Raw genomic sequence first — 15,705 nt, forward strand, 5'->3', positions numbered from 1 at the left:
TTTACGTCAAATGTGAGACCAAAATCACAAAAAGAAACTGCAAATAACACCCTGTCTTTAACGTCATTGCGGTCACGACTTGATGATTATCTTTACAAAAGAACAACCGAACGTATTTCCTTTTTAAATAAAAAATAATAATTTTTTAAAACTGAATTTCATGTGATGATAAAACTCGTTTTGCGAAAAAAATCTGCAAAACATATGTGTCTACCTAGCCTTGTTGGCCTATATTCAAATATGAAATTTGCAGGTGTGAGTGGTGTATTTTGAATTGTGTTGTGATGAGAACGAGTACAGATTTTTGATTGTAAACACTTTTTCTTAAGTTCGGGATTAATTTTTTGAAACATATTTATTTTATGGAAATAAACTTATTTTTATGCCGATTATGTGTTGCAACTGTGCTTTCTTCCTGTATCGAGAAGTGTGAAAATCAATTAGAAATTAAAAGCAATACAACACAGAATTCTATTATCTGTCTCACTCATTTTGCAGGGTGGTGAATATGTTTTTTGCAAAGTGCAGAGTGCAAAGTGTTTACTTTGCGCTCTCTTTTGCATTGGCAAATTGTATTTTACCAAGAGCAAATATTTAACACTCTCTTTTAAAAAGTCATGAATTGGGTGGTGTTTTATCCAAAAATTTGGAATATTTTTTTTAATAATAATTTTTAAAAACATTATTAGTGCATTTGCAGGACTTTTTTATGAATTCGATTAAAAAAGATAAAGTATATTATTAAGTACATTGTTATAATATATGATTTGTTAACCGTGATATTAAGTAGATACATTCACATTCACATAAACATAGGACATACATAAATGTTTTTAACAGTTTTTGGAGTAAACTTAAAATTATGTGAGTAATCAGCATTACTGAAAATTCGTACATAAAATTGTCGACGGCCCTATATTTTTTACACAATATTTATGAACATACCATATATAGAGGTGTTAGTACTGGAATAGCATATTTTGTACGTTTTAATTCAAATATACATACTATATGTACATACATATTAAAAAAAAAACCCTATAAAACAACGTTTGCACCGAAGCTTTAATACTTTCACAAATCATTTCTGATTCAGAATCAGATCAGAATCAAATTTGGTAAAGATGTCTTCTCAAATGAAACAGTTTTGCATACAAGAAATGACAGCTACATATATGCTATAGTGGTCCGATCTGAGCAATTTCTGCGAAGATTGTTGAGTGCTTGATAAAACTCTATGCCAAATTTTGTAAAGATTTTGTAAGAACTTCTCAAACGAAGGACGGTTGAAAACTTCGTTGTTTATTTAATATACCCTGTATAAAAATCATATTCGTTATTGCTTTCTTTAATAGGATTTTAAGTATCTATACAAATGTATAATTTTGTAATTAGAAAAATATTATCATATAAATAAAAAAACTATGCATTACTTATACACTTTTTTATTTTTGCAGGTTAAAATTAATAATTCAGAACAATTTCAACTACACCATCAAGATCACGTTACAACGTATAATCATATTTCGCAAACATTGCAAAAACTATTCGAACAGAGTGCATATACAGATTCTGATAAATCAACACCAATATTAAATGTTTAAACGATATTTCGAAAATAAGTGAAAATAAAGCCTAACAATTGCTAATTAATGTTCGGGATTGTATGTATCGTTTATGCTTCTGTGCGAATGAAACGTTCTCAAAAGTAAAAAAACAAAAATCCTGTTCACAAATAAAAAATACGACTAGGTTAAATTATTAACTAACCGATTAAAACTAACTTAAAAATTGCAAAAATAATAATAACAACAACAACAACAAAATAAAAGTAATTGTAAAGCGGTTGTTTATGTTCATACGATTTCGGGAGTGTCAAGCAAATTTTCAAATAAATATAATACATTTTGTTATTACTGGTTACAACGTTTAATTTGACAAGAAAATGTGTTTTTTTTTTAAATGCTTAGTTAATAGATAAAAAATCAATTTATATTCCTATAGTGGTAAAATAACTTACCAATTTCTACTCTGAAAAACCTTAATATAAAAAAAATGTATTAAATTCTAAAGCGCATGCTGATACTGTTAGTTATCCGACCCGAAATTTTCAATATTTGTATATTCAGAGAAAGTGGATTTATTGAACAAAGCAATGTTGTAAACTCTGCCTGGTGACAATAAATGCAAATGCTCCACCACAGTCCACAATATAAATTATGTCAAACTAACAAATGCTCAATTGTAATTTTTTGTCATTAACAATTTTTCAGTTCAATAATATTTGTGTGAAGATTTGATTTCGTCACTACAAAAAACATGCGGTTAAAAATAAACTAAACTAATTTTTTACATCATCGATATACCAAATCAATATCAACGGCAGCAAATTCTTTTGATCCGGCGGAGATTATAATAAGATATCAATTTCGACAAAAAAAAAAAAACAAAACAACGATGTAATTTGGCATATCGCAGACCAGTGTAACCATAGTTGACAAATTAAAAGTCGTTTACACATTTCATTTTGTTAGAGAAGGGATTGAATCAATAACAAACGGGTAATACGCTAATCGCAATTCGCAAACAAACAACGTGCAGTATACGCAATTGAGTTCATCGACTATTGAATATCACCGACAACCGTTTAATAAGTATAACGCATTGAACAACAACAATAAAGTAATATTAATTTTATATTGCATAAGAATTCGCGTGCCCTGGCATGTGAGGAAGTGCGTGCGCGTGCGTGTGGCGGCAAACACATAGCGTACAAACGTAACTCATCATTGTTATACGCCGTCAATATCAATACCCCTGGAGTTTTTTAGTCGTTGTAATTGTAATTTTTATAACTTCACGTCTATAAGTTAAATTCACAATTTTCGTTAAGCTTCGATAAGCACTTTCTCACACTAACCAAGTACTTGGTTTAGTGACTATTTTGCAAATATTTGCAAAACCATTCATTTCTGCTGCACCAATCCACATTTCAGTTTGCTGGCTGCTAAGGCGATAAGAAACGCAAAATTGCGACCACAGCAATAGAAATGCAAAGACGAGAAAATCGTGAAAGGCAGAGCTCGTAAGTACACAAAATTATAATATGTATTTAATTATATAATATATCTAAATATATGTATATAAATATTTCCCACATAAGGAGGGAGAGATTTAAGTCAGTAACCATTTAGACAAATATAACAAATAATACGTTATCAAAGCGTTCTTAAGCCTTATTATTAACAAAAGAAACAATAAATATATGTATGTAACCAAACTTCTGTAGTGTTAACAGAAATGTTCATTTTATTACCTAAAATCTGTCTATATTTGCAATCCAGCAAATAATTACAGTTGTCCACAAAATACATAATAGGAGTGCCAATATGAAAACTGTATTTGGCTTCTTAATTTTTCTGGATTACATATAAATAATCAAATACAATAGCGGCATACACAACGGGAAATTGGGATATTGGAAAATGAAGAATATTTAAAAATGTCTTAAATAATAAAAAAAAAACAATCGCTAAACGAAAGCGCCAAACACCTATTGCCGAGATCCCAATATAGGACAATACTGCAATGCCAATGTTTTTTTAATGCATACTATACATATAATTATGCACTAGATCCCTTACCGTGCATATCTCTAATCTACTCCATAGTATGTATGCAGTTATTAATGTGAGTTGAAAACACCGAAATTGTTCCAACTTAAATATGCTTCTGTTTAAACACTCTAACTATGCTAAAATGCACTATCACCGGAATTCGCATTGAAATTTTGTTAGGCGCTTTGACGAGTGGCAAGCGAATACTTTGTATATTTTGTTTTTTACTTCTACCTCACTCTGACGTAAACGCATGCTTAAAATGCCTAACTAAGCGTACATATGTATGTATGCAGTTTAGTGGCACAATGTATTATTATAAGGTACAAGTGCACTGGCACAAAAGCTAGCACAGTACTAATCGTCGCACAATTTGTTTTTTATATACGCTCTAAATACTTGTGCATTTGCATTCTCCTCTCTCTGCATTCTTATTAGGTTTCACGTGTTGCGCTCCATTTTATTTACAAGACGAAAATAGAAAATTCAAATTTAATGCAAAGAAAAAAGCCAGAAATATAATTTGGTCACCACCTGATTGCGCAAACGATGCAAGGTATATACATACATATGTATGTATACAAATATTAGTTAATTTTTATTAATTCTACTGATTTTAACTATTTAATTCCATTTTATTTAAAAAATTTTTTATTTGACATTTCTACAGCGTATTCACTTAAATTTTTCTTAAATAAAATACGAAATCAGCTGTTGATAATTAACGGAATACATATGCAAAATATTTAGTGGAGAGTACAAATAACTGCATACAAAAAATCGAGTCTCACACCAGAGAACAAAACGTGCGAAACGAGGCCGATGGCCAAAACGTTTTCACATGATTTTATTTTCTTTTATTTTTGGGAAATCAACGAAAAAATCTATTTTGGTACTATTCACTCAATTCGAAAAGTTCTGTCCACATTTAAAAAGCTAAAGAAATAAAATTCAAGAAAATATTCTATTTCTGTGCTTCGAGTTGCGCGTCATTATGCCAAAACTTTTTTCTATTTTAATTCAAAGTAAAGTGGCAGCTATTTCATTTTTGTTTTCTTTTTTACTTATGTTAAGGAAGCAGTTCGTCTAATGTGAAGGAAAAATTTATTTCGGTTTTTTGAGTCTGTTTTCTTTTAAGCGCATAAGCACCTTGAGTTTTTAGTTTCTTCTAAGTTCTACCGTCAGAACATTTGTACCGGTAATTTTTTGGGTGATGACGGGAAATGTTTGCCGTTTGTATAACGGAACTTACTTTCCGACGTTTGAGTGTTTACAGGTGCTCAAACTCCGTCGTTGCCATTAGGTAGTAATAACTATTGTTTGTTGGTCTGCTAAATGTCTTTTAAATGTATTTATTGATAAGCCGAATGTCAACTAAAACGAATTTGCCTCAAAGACGAAATATAATATTATACTCGTATATACTTTCGGTTTGGTTTTCTAATTCGATTTTTACTTACATATGTATAGATTTTTAAACATATTTAAATTCCCCCGTAAAATATCGTCGTCAAAAGCGTAAAATATTATGTAATTCGATGCAAGGGAAATCATTTCAATACATGAAAGCATTCCTTAATTTTTATTCAATGCTGTTACTACCTGGTTGCTGCAATATCGTTAAATTTGATGTGCATACATATATTCATTAATATGTGGTAAGAACAGTGAAACTTACTACAATTGAAAACTGAATGAATTACGTTTAAAAAGAAACGAAGAGAGAACAAATCGCTGTAAATCCTTTGCTTTTGCATTTTTCACTTTTGTCACTATATTCGCAGCGCTAACGAATTCCACTTAGTTTGCCTTAAACCGATTGAATTCTTGTACTCGTAGTACTTTACCGCTTTCAAACTACTATTGCTACTACCACCTATTTAACAGGCCAACTGAAAAGTACCCGGCCATAGTAAATAATTTTTGTTTTGGAAAATTCGTTTTTTTATTCAACACAAGCGTGATACACTGATTATAAGGAGCCTCCAACTTGTTTACACAGTACGATTTGCTTTTTACTTCAAAATAGGCCGCAGTTGCCTCTTCATTCGCCGAATATTTCTTTGATTTTCCTGGGGCAGTGTCCGATAACTTGTCATCCAGCTAAGTTTTTGCTTCAACTATATTTGTTTTCGCGCGATTTTTATCTATTTTTCACAATAACAAAAGTTGCTTCAATCAAAATAATATAATTCAAAAACTAATGATCCGCAAACTGTCAAATTCATATGGATTTAATTCTACTAGCGCCATCTATGTGTCAGGCCAGGGACTTTTCAATTCAGTTTTTGTTTTTTGTCGGAGCCGCCCATTTCGGATCCCTATAGCATATAGTTGCCATAAAACTGACCAAACTCAAGTCTTTTTATAGGCAACTTTATTTGTGTAGAGCATTCCAGCTCCGAAACAGCCGAAGTTAACTTTTTTCTTGTTTTATTTTTTTTAATTGCGTTTTCTACTTTGACTTTATGTTTTCATTTTGCCATGTTTGAAATTTTGTTTACATACATACATATGTATATGCTTAAGTTCTTGTGCAAATCTCATTAAAGTGAAATGGACGTATGCGTCCACATTTCTACATACACTTATTTGTGCAACAACTGTAAATGTGGCAGCTATGTGAGTAAATACTCACATTTGCAACAACAAAAACCAAAAACAATTGTGAAAGCAACAAATTTTATATTGCTCTGTAGTTTGCCAAACACTTTTTGCGCTATTTCGAAATGTTTATATCGTCGTCGCCTCCACCATCACCACCACCAACACCGCCGCCGTCAACGCCATTGTTGCACCGCTTTTTCCCCCAGCTATGCCTTGACTTCCCGGCCAGTCAACGCCATTGCTGTTTTGCCTTCATAATTTGCACTTTACTGACACTAGCATTACTACACCGCGCTTCGCCCAGCACTTGGCCAGTTGCTGCTGTTGGCCAGTATTGTTTTAAATTTTTAATGAAATGCTAACCAAAAAGGTCATTGCCATTCTCTTTCGCCTGGTTTCATTCCTCTGACACAAATAAAAGCACAAAATCCATTTAGCTACAGTTGCTCTTGCTCCGGTTGCTGTTGCTGAGCGGTGTGGCCTGTCCCGGACGCTTCACACGACCGCCACTGCTCCGTTTTGTTTTCTAGCGATGACTGTCGACGTGTCTGGGTGCGCTGCTGAATGACGGTTTTAGTTGTAGTTGTTGTTGTCTTTGCTGCAGCAGCTACTATGTAATTTTTGCTATTGCTGATTGCAAAAGTTTCTTTCTGACCATTGGCTGGTTAAAGTTTATTTGGTGCAACAACTATGTTGACGGCTGATTGTCGTGCGCACTTGGCAATTGCCAAGCTCCAGCGCAATGGTTGCCGAGCTGAAGTTGAAGTTGTCTTTTTATCGCTGTTCAATTGCAACTACACGAACATATTCTTATATATAAATTAATCGTTTTTATTTCCGACTCTAAAATTTTTACATGCATGTGGAATATTCATTGATTGAAGCAGGGAATTTATTGATTTTTTTTGTGTGCATGCTAATGTGCAGTATGTAAAGGAATTGTTTTGTCAGTTACGTTGCAAAACTAACCAAATGTCAAAATGAAATCTGTATAAGTGAATAATTAGCGGTAATGTGTTTGGGACTTCTAAGGTGTGATCCAATTTGAGGTTTCCTACTTGTTTAAAGAAAAACCACAGGCACTTCAAATTGAATGGAGAATGTTAATTAAACATTCATTGGCATTTACTTTTTTGACGATTATCTTTTTCAAATGTTGGCCATGGCTCCGTCTCAAATGGTCCATCTATTGAGTAGAATTTTCGATGACTCGTTCCAGCATTTCTACTGGACTGACGAATGACACGCGTGATGTTTTGCTCCAAGGCCTGAATCGAAACGGGATTGTCTGCTTAGACTTCACATATTCCCACAGCAAAAGTCTAACGGTGCGATATCATACGATCTTGGTGGCCAATTGATCGGCACAAAACGTGAAATTATCTGCTCACAGAAGAATTCTCTCAATAAATCCATTGAATAATGCAATGCATGGGAAGTGGCGCCGTCTTGTTGAAACCAAATGTCGCCGAGATCACGAATTTCAATTTAAGGCATCAAATAGTCGGTTATCATGGCGCGATAACGGCTGTCATTGACGGTTTACACCGACATCTTTTTTGAAGGCATTCGAACCGATGATTGCTTCGGCCCACAATACACACAAAACCGTTGATTTTTCTGGATGAAGTGACAGCTCTTGAATCTCTTCAGGTTGCTCCTCGTCCCAAATGCGGCAATTTTGCTTGTTTACATACCCATTGTGCCAGAAATGGGCCTCAACGCTGAACAAAATTTGGCTCTAAAACGTCGGATCTTTCTGGAACCTTTTCAGAGCCTATAGAACGCAGCGATGTCCCTTAGGAAGGTCGAGCGCCTCCAGTACTTGCACAAGCTGTATTTTGTAAGCTTTTAATTTAAGATCTCGACGTCGTTCCATACTTCAGTCCGAGTAGCTGCGAACACCGTATCGACTCTTCACGGTCTTTGTGTACATTCTCAGCTACGGCTGCTATGTTATCTTCACTGCGTGTTGGACGTGGTCTATTCGGTCGAATAATATCCAATAATGGATGCTTCTTCTCAAGATGGGTGAAATTCACGACTTACGTGTGATCTGCCAAAACAAGACTGTTGAAAAAAGTACCTCTACTTGGATGACCCGTTTACAATTTACTAAAACGGTTGGAGCGTTAAAATTATGTTTTTTACTCGTTTTCCTCCGCCTGTTTTTAGCGCCTCAACACCAGTCTCATTTTCAAGTTCAAAAGCTCATAAAGAGTTAAGCAAATAAAACTGTTTGATCGTATGTGTGTTCAATAATTGTAAGGCAACAGGCGTAAATACATATTTGGATACACGACTATTTACTACTTTTGTACCCACATACATACATATGTACATATAAGTATAATTTTCGTATGTCAATCAGTAAGCGATCATTTGAAGCCACTTACATACTAAATTGAAGCACATTACGCATAACTATTGATTGCATACACATACTACTTGTTGATATGTATGCCTTTGCCGGTGATTACTTTGTCGTTCACTGATCGCTTTTTACGTCTGAGTAAGGCCCCCAAACGCCTTGTGCCGTTGTCGTCGCATTTTACCCCAACCGTAGTTCATTTGCCCCAACGCAGGTTCATGTGCTTACAAACACACATACAAACATTTGTATTCTTAATGCATTGTTGCTGTTTTTTTTAAACAAAAGTTATTATTGTTGTTATAATCGTCAGTTGTGTGTGATTACTTGTACTTGTACTTGTACAATGTAAGTGTATACGAGTATAACTGGTTTTAACGCGATACTGCTTCCTCTTTATCAACACATAGTTGTTTGCTTGTATATGTATGGTATTTCAGCTTATTTATTCCCCTGCTTCGAGCATACCATATGTTTAGCATTACGTTCATAGACCCGATAAAGTTTTCTGCAAATGAAAAATTTTTAAAAATCATAACCTCGACTACATCGACTCAAAACATTTCGGTTAATGTTTTCGTTATGAAATGTGTCAATGGTAGACTCGTACCAAAGGACTTAGATGCGTCACGCATTCTAACATGATTGTGACTTTTTTTAGCCAAACACGAAACGAGAGTCTTCGTTGCACCTAGTCAGTTCTTCGTCGCCGTATTTGAATATCTCGGTCTTTGAATAGTCGGGCAATGGAAAATCTTCCATCGGTATCGATTGGAGAATCGGGTTTGCCATCTCCAGATGTTACACTGTCAATGGCGTTCAGCATGCTGTAGAAGTGTTTTTAGTGTTCCCTCCATAACTTCAGTATGCTCTGAACATCAGCCACTAGATGACCACTTGGGGTCCCACAAGAGTATGCTTCCGTTAGTCTCCGTATCTATTCGTAGAATTTTAGAGCATTACTCCTCTAGACTACCTTCTCAAGCTTTTCTTACTTACACGTTTCTTACTTTTTTCTCGCTCCGCTCGTTTTTTAGTCGACTGCAACATTGCGAGCTGGGCTGTCCGCTTTCTCTCCACTACTGCACGACAGTCCTCATCGTATCAGCTGTTCTTTTGACCTTGACAAAAACTAATAGTTTTGCTTGCAGCTGTACCGAAGGAGCTTAAAACGCCGTCCCACAATTCCCTTATATCAAGTTTCTAATGAGTGCTCTCAGATAGCAGGAGTGCAAGTCGAGTAGAAACCCGTTTCGTTGTCGGTTGTAACAGTAGCTTCTCGACGTTGTACCGTCCCTGTGTTTGTTGACGGGAGACGTGCGCTACAACAAGATAGTGGTCCGAGTCGATGTTAGGTCCTCGGATCGTACGCACATCAAGGAGACTGGAGACAATGAGCCCATTGAATCAATATATAAAAATCGCCAGACAATCTAAGAAACAAGTATTTATCGATTGGGTTCTATGAATTTAAATTCTGGCATTGTATTATATTATATATCAACAGGGTGCCTAGCAACTAATTGGTTAAAATTTTAATCTAATCTGGCAGTCAGACAGGCTTGATTTTGTTAATACGTAAACTGTTACGCATGCTTTGTCAAGCATATCCAAGTGTGTACACGTGAACAAGGATTATAAGGTGAGTGTCTCGTACGCAATGTCCTTGAGCCCGCATCTATACGCTTTTACCGTAATAAATAGTTCATTGCTTTCATAATTTGATACATGGCGTCCATACATATAAATCCCAACAAACACATATTTACTTATATTGGCGTGGATTTTTAAGGTGCAAAAAATGTTCGCAACTTTTCTGAAGAAATAGCAAAGCGGGTAAATGGAGCACGGCTGGCAGCAAAAAAAAAAATAAAAAAAATAATAATAATAAACGCTAACGTGCCGAAAATGGGTCGACGAATCTTTTGCACGCGATTATCAAATGCTAAGCAAAGTTGTATTTGCGAGCAATAAAAAAATAAACGAAAATAGCAGTAACCTAAAAAAGCGCTGGCGACAAGAAGGAAGTGATCCTAATAAATTCAACCACCCAATCAATCACACCACATCAGAGTATAGCCACACACACAAGCGCACTGACTGTCAAGTGCGCCATGACACATGGCAATAAAGACTACAATACAAGTATGTATGTATGTAGGTGTGTACATATGTGTGTATTTCAGTTTGTGCTTAGATTTTGTTTCCAAAGCCAGAATAACAAGCAATTATTGCAACAACTGAATTACCGAAACTAAATAAACAAAAAATGGAAGGAAACAATAAAATACCTTAATTTCCGTTGCACCGAAGCTATAAAAAATACCCTTCACAACAAAAAAATTAAGAAATATTGTTGGCTTCGATTGCTTCGAAGCTAGTATTATATATTCGTTCACAAATAAAGAAGTTTCCATGCAAGAACTTGTTTGTCATCGGATAGTTTGTATGGTAGCCCGTTTGGGAGACTTTTCTCGGATATTATTCCATTTCCATTACAAGAGTTGTTGTTGTAACGGCAGAATACTGCCGAGTTGACAGTCCTTGACTGGATAAAAACTCCAGGTTTGTTTCGGTTACGTAGACCCGACTGTCGTGGAAACGGTTTTAAAGATCTGTTTTTGATTGTTCTGTTTGACTGGCAGCTATATGCTTTAGTGGCCCAACTGGCAAATTTTTTTCGGATATTACAGCATTGCCCTGGAAAATAATCCATGCCAAATTTCGTGAATATGTCTCGTGAAATAAAAAAGTTTTTCAGAAGAAGAACTTGATTTTGATCATTCGTTTTGTAGGGCAGCTAGATGCTACAGTGGTCCGTTATATGCAAAATTTCATAGTGATATCTCAAAAACTGAGCGATTACTTTGCGTATGTACAGACAGATAGACGGGCATGGCTAAATCGATTCAGTTAGCGTGATTTATATATACATACATAAGTATATATTTTATAGGATCTCCTACTTTTATTATTGCTTGTTAGAAGCTTAGTGGTAACCTTAATATACCCTGTTCGGGATATAATAATAGAACAAAAGGCGCAGGCGAAATCACCCGCAAACACTAACAAATGTCAGCAAAGTAAGTTATTGATCCACCTAATAGGCTGAAGCACTCGCGGCACATATTTCGTGTTCAACGTACCGCGTTCACTTTTATCCAACACATACACATATACGAGTACATACCTCCAGCAAAGTGGATCGATGGCAGCACAACAAGGCAGAGAGAGAGAGGATGTGGGTGCTTAAAAAATCCGCAAACTTTTGCTACTATTGGCCTTAGGTGCACGTCTAATTAAATTAGTTCGTCAAACTCGGTGCCACACGCAAATGAGTACGTACTTGCACCTTTGTATATACATATTTATGTGTGTGTATATGTGTAGGTGTGCATTTTTAATCGCGTACGTCATAGCGCCCGCCGCCAGCAACGCCATCCCATTAGCAGCGCACTTAAAACGCTCCAAATTCCCAATTTATTTCCATTCACTTCACTATGTAGTCCAGACTACTTAGGTTGCGATGCTTTTATGTATTTATGCGAATCCTTTTGTGAGTCAGCGTTTCACGCCTACGCCCGACAGTTCGTTCACTTGCTCGCCCAGTAGCTGTTTGCCACCGCTGTTCTCACTGTCCGCTTAGCATTTGTGCTGCTGGCGAAAGATTAAAGAGCGAAAAAAGTTTTTACGAAAAAACATTTGTAATTATGTATATTTGTATGTAATCTATATACAGATACACTTGTATATATAGTATGTAACTACTTTTAAGTCACAAGTTGTTCGTTGGGGCGGTGGAAATTTGTAAAACATTCAACTCATACAAGCAGTGTTTAAATTTTATGCGTCTCTTCATGTGTCACACAAAGATATCGAATAGTGTTGCCATGTGGTGGAAGGTGACGGGATCATTTCTCAGAAGCTTAAATTAAAATAAGAAAACAACTTTAATATCTGCTGCACTGCAACGATAATACCCTTCACCAGTGTACCTTTGAGCGAAAAGGGTATGCAAATATCTTTATCTTGCGGTGTATGCTAGCAATATGCTATAGTGGTCCGACCTGAACAATATGTTCAAAGAATGTAGCATTGCCTTATAGGTACATATTTTGCTGATTCAGCATACAAGCTGGTTTGACCGGAACTAAAACTTGAATCGGGTTAAGATAAATAGATAGTAAAGATTGAGGTTTTGCACTGTGACATGCGGTCTATTGTGCCCACATATGGTCACCATGGTCAAGCAAGCTGTACAATTCCAGGAACATGCTGGCGCGACTGCGGTGGCGATCCCTGTCTGCTTCTGCAAATTTCTGGGTAATCCAGAATCAGGTGTTCTGGGTTTTCCTGTTTCATGTCGCAGAACCGGCAGTTTGCGCAGGAGACTATGCGCATATTAGACAAGTGCTTCCTGAGCCTACAGTGCACGGTATAGAGTGCGACAAGGAGGCGGAATTCGGAATAATGGACTCCACTGCAATGCATAGTTTTGGCCCCAACATCCTGGACACTGCCGCAGAGCGGTCTTGTCCGTCAGTCAGCTCATTGCCGGCTACCCCTTTATGCCCCAGTACCCAAATTAGGTATACCCGCTTGCACACTGATAGACGGTTCAGCCTTCCCATACACTCCTCCACCACATACGCTGAGATCGCCTTTAGTGGCGTTTGACTGGCGTCGGTTGCGATAGTTTCGGTGGAGATTGAGTTCTGCAAAGACTTCTGTTTGAAAAATGCTCGGAAAACATCCCATTGGTATGGATAGTTTGGTTTTGCTTGCCTCAATGCTTTCCGGTGTTTTCGAGCCGTCAGTGTACCATTGGATAGTCCTGCCTCTCAGCGGTATATCGAACGTGGAGTCATTCCACGCTGCCTTACTACCGAGAGTGACTCTAAAATTATTTGCAAATTTTATCCTCTTTGTAACGTCGTCCCTTGGAAGAAGGGCCAGTGGTGTGGTTTTCTCTAGGGTCTTTATTTGTTGAGACGAAATTAATTTCCCTTAGCCGAAACCCTCTGCGGCCATTACCAGCATGGTATGTTTCGCTACCTGTTTAATCACTAGATGCAGCGGTGTGAGCTCCAGTTTCGATAGTCGAAGGCCTACCGAAGTCTGTGTTGCCTTAGGTGCCAAAGCAACCGCTCCATAAGTGATAATAGGCCTTACGATCATGGTATACAGCCATCATATAGTATGTTGCCTGGCTTGCAGCACCAGAACCTGCTGGCTAGGCGACTGCATATCATGACGGCCTTGGTGGCTTTGGACAGCGTTAAATCCCGACGCCTACTCCGCCGTAAGGATGAGTCTAATGTGAGGCCCAGGAATTTTACCTCTTTATACACCTCTAAATAACTGGTAACGAGTTTTAGGGGCCTCAAGCCCGGAAGAGATCTTCGCTTAGTAAAAGGGATCACGATTGTTTAATCGGGTTTTCTGGAAAGCTTTTGTTTTTTTTTCAAAACGATACCTATGATTTCGCAGGTTCTGCTGAAGCGGTATGCCTGAGGATCTTCTTTATGGACTTGTCTTGTTTTTTAATATACATAAATATTCCGCCTGGCAACTCTATTCATTAGTTAGCAGTGAATAGCAAGAGTATATTTATATTTTTATGTAAGAAACTGATTTATTTTTATTTATTAAATTGTTTACTTCGATATGGTTCTGGGTTAGCAACACACGTAACAATTCTGTGCCGGAGCAAATGGTCAGTTTGTCAACTTAGCACTCGTACCGTTACGCTCGCTTCGTTTGCGTTGCTTTAAGCTGCGAAAACGCCCACTAAAAACATTAATCTCGCGACTTCTAGGTGCTCTCTTTGTGAGATTTTCTCTGCTTAGCCACGCTATAAATTACGTATTTGTCACACGTTTCAAAATTAACGTAACGTGTTGGCGGCGTTAATATCTATGCACTTGTGTTGTTGTTGCCCGCTATGTCGTCATCACAATACCCATATCAATCTCTATCACTGGGGGAATTCTCATGTTCTTCGTAACATTTATATGAATTTATATTTTTCTGCTTTCTTCTTGCTTTTGGGTATTTTTAAAGGCAATTCGCACGCAAATAAATATTCGCTTACATATTTATAAGTATTTTATGTTGTTGCTGGGTGGTTAGACACCACTTTCTATATGCGAACATACTACATACTTATTATTTGTCTGATAGTTTGTAATTTGCCGTTTTTGTTGTTGTTACGGTAATAAATGTGCACGAGTTTTAGTCGTAAAAAAATAAAAAAAGAGCGGGGGACGGAAAAGCTTTGTAAGTGACTCGAGGAAATGCTTTTGTAGAGCACAGGAAGCGTAATTGTTATGTGGTAAATGTATAGCAGTGACTGCAGGAATTCAAATACCGTTGTGTTTCCAAAAATTTAACTCTTGAAAGATATGGTTTACTGCGAACGCAACTAAATTAGTACTACTATGTACTACTATGAGCAAAAAATAGTAAGACTTTGTTCATAATTTTACAATTCTTAATTTATTCTTCAGAATCTGAGCCGTCCCACTTAAAGTAATCGCCCTTGGCCCCAATACACTTGTGCCAATGTTTTTTTCCAATCCTCGAAACAGTTGTTAAAGTCAATTTCCGGAATAGCCTTCAATACACTTAGCGATTCACGTTTAATGTCTTCAATTGACTCAAAACGGTTTCCCTGGAGCGGTTATTTGAGTTTACTGAATAACCAGCAGTCACACGAAGCTAAGTATGTATATCAGGCGAATGCGGTGAAGACGAAGTGTCAATGCAGTATCCGACGGTGCGTCTTCGTGGTAAAAAATCCAAGAGTTGTCGGTCTTTAAATCCGGCCTCTTTTCAGGAATAGCACAGCAGTCAAATAGTATTCCTTATTGACAGTTTGGCCGGTCGGAAGGAATTCGTAGTACAACACACCTAGATAATCGAGGAAAACTGTCAACATAACCATGACTTTTGAACAGCTTTTAGGCTTCGGCTCATCTTTGCCACAATATTCGGCCGACTGATCGTCTATAACTTAGTCGTAAGCATAGTTCTAAGACCCATCGCCAATAATAATACGTTTTATGGCATCCGGGTAGTCGGAAAGCATTGTTTCATGGAAATTAACCC

General features: G+C 36.7%; 1 protein-coding gene across 7 annotated transcripts in view; it reads left to right on the plus strand.

Moving 5' to 3' along the window:
- The first annotated feature begins 1,431 nt into the window (after nt 1-1,431).
- The window catches only part of LOC105227104 (casein kinase I), a 112,504-nt gene continuing 98,230 nt past the window's right edge, over nt 1,432-15,705 (plus strand). For 4 of the 7 annotated variants that reach the window (XM_049448901.1, XM_049448910.1, XM_049448903.1 and 1 more), the window contains exon 1: nt 1,434-3,085. In XM_049448901.1, the coding sequence (XP_049304858.1) occupies nt 3,051-3,085 (35 nt within the window). In that variant the 5' untranslated portion in view covers nt 1,434-3,050. Of the gene's footprint in view, nt 3,086-15,705 lie in introns of all 7 variants that reach the window. The other 3 variants (XM_049448875.1, XM_049448876.1, XM_049448888.1) reach the window with 3 other exon arrangements.

Source organism: Bactrocera dorsalis, chromosome 2 (genome assembly GCF_023373825.1).
Source record: "Bactrocera dorsalis isolate Fly_Bdor chromosome 2, ASM2337382v1, whole genome shotgun sequence".
Taxonomy (NCBI): Eukaryota; Metazoa; Arthropoda; class Insecta; order Diptera; family Tephritidae; genus Bactrocera; species Bactrocera dorsalis.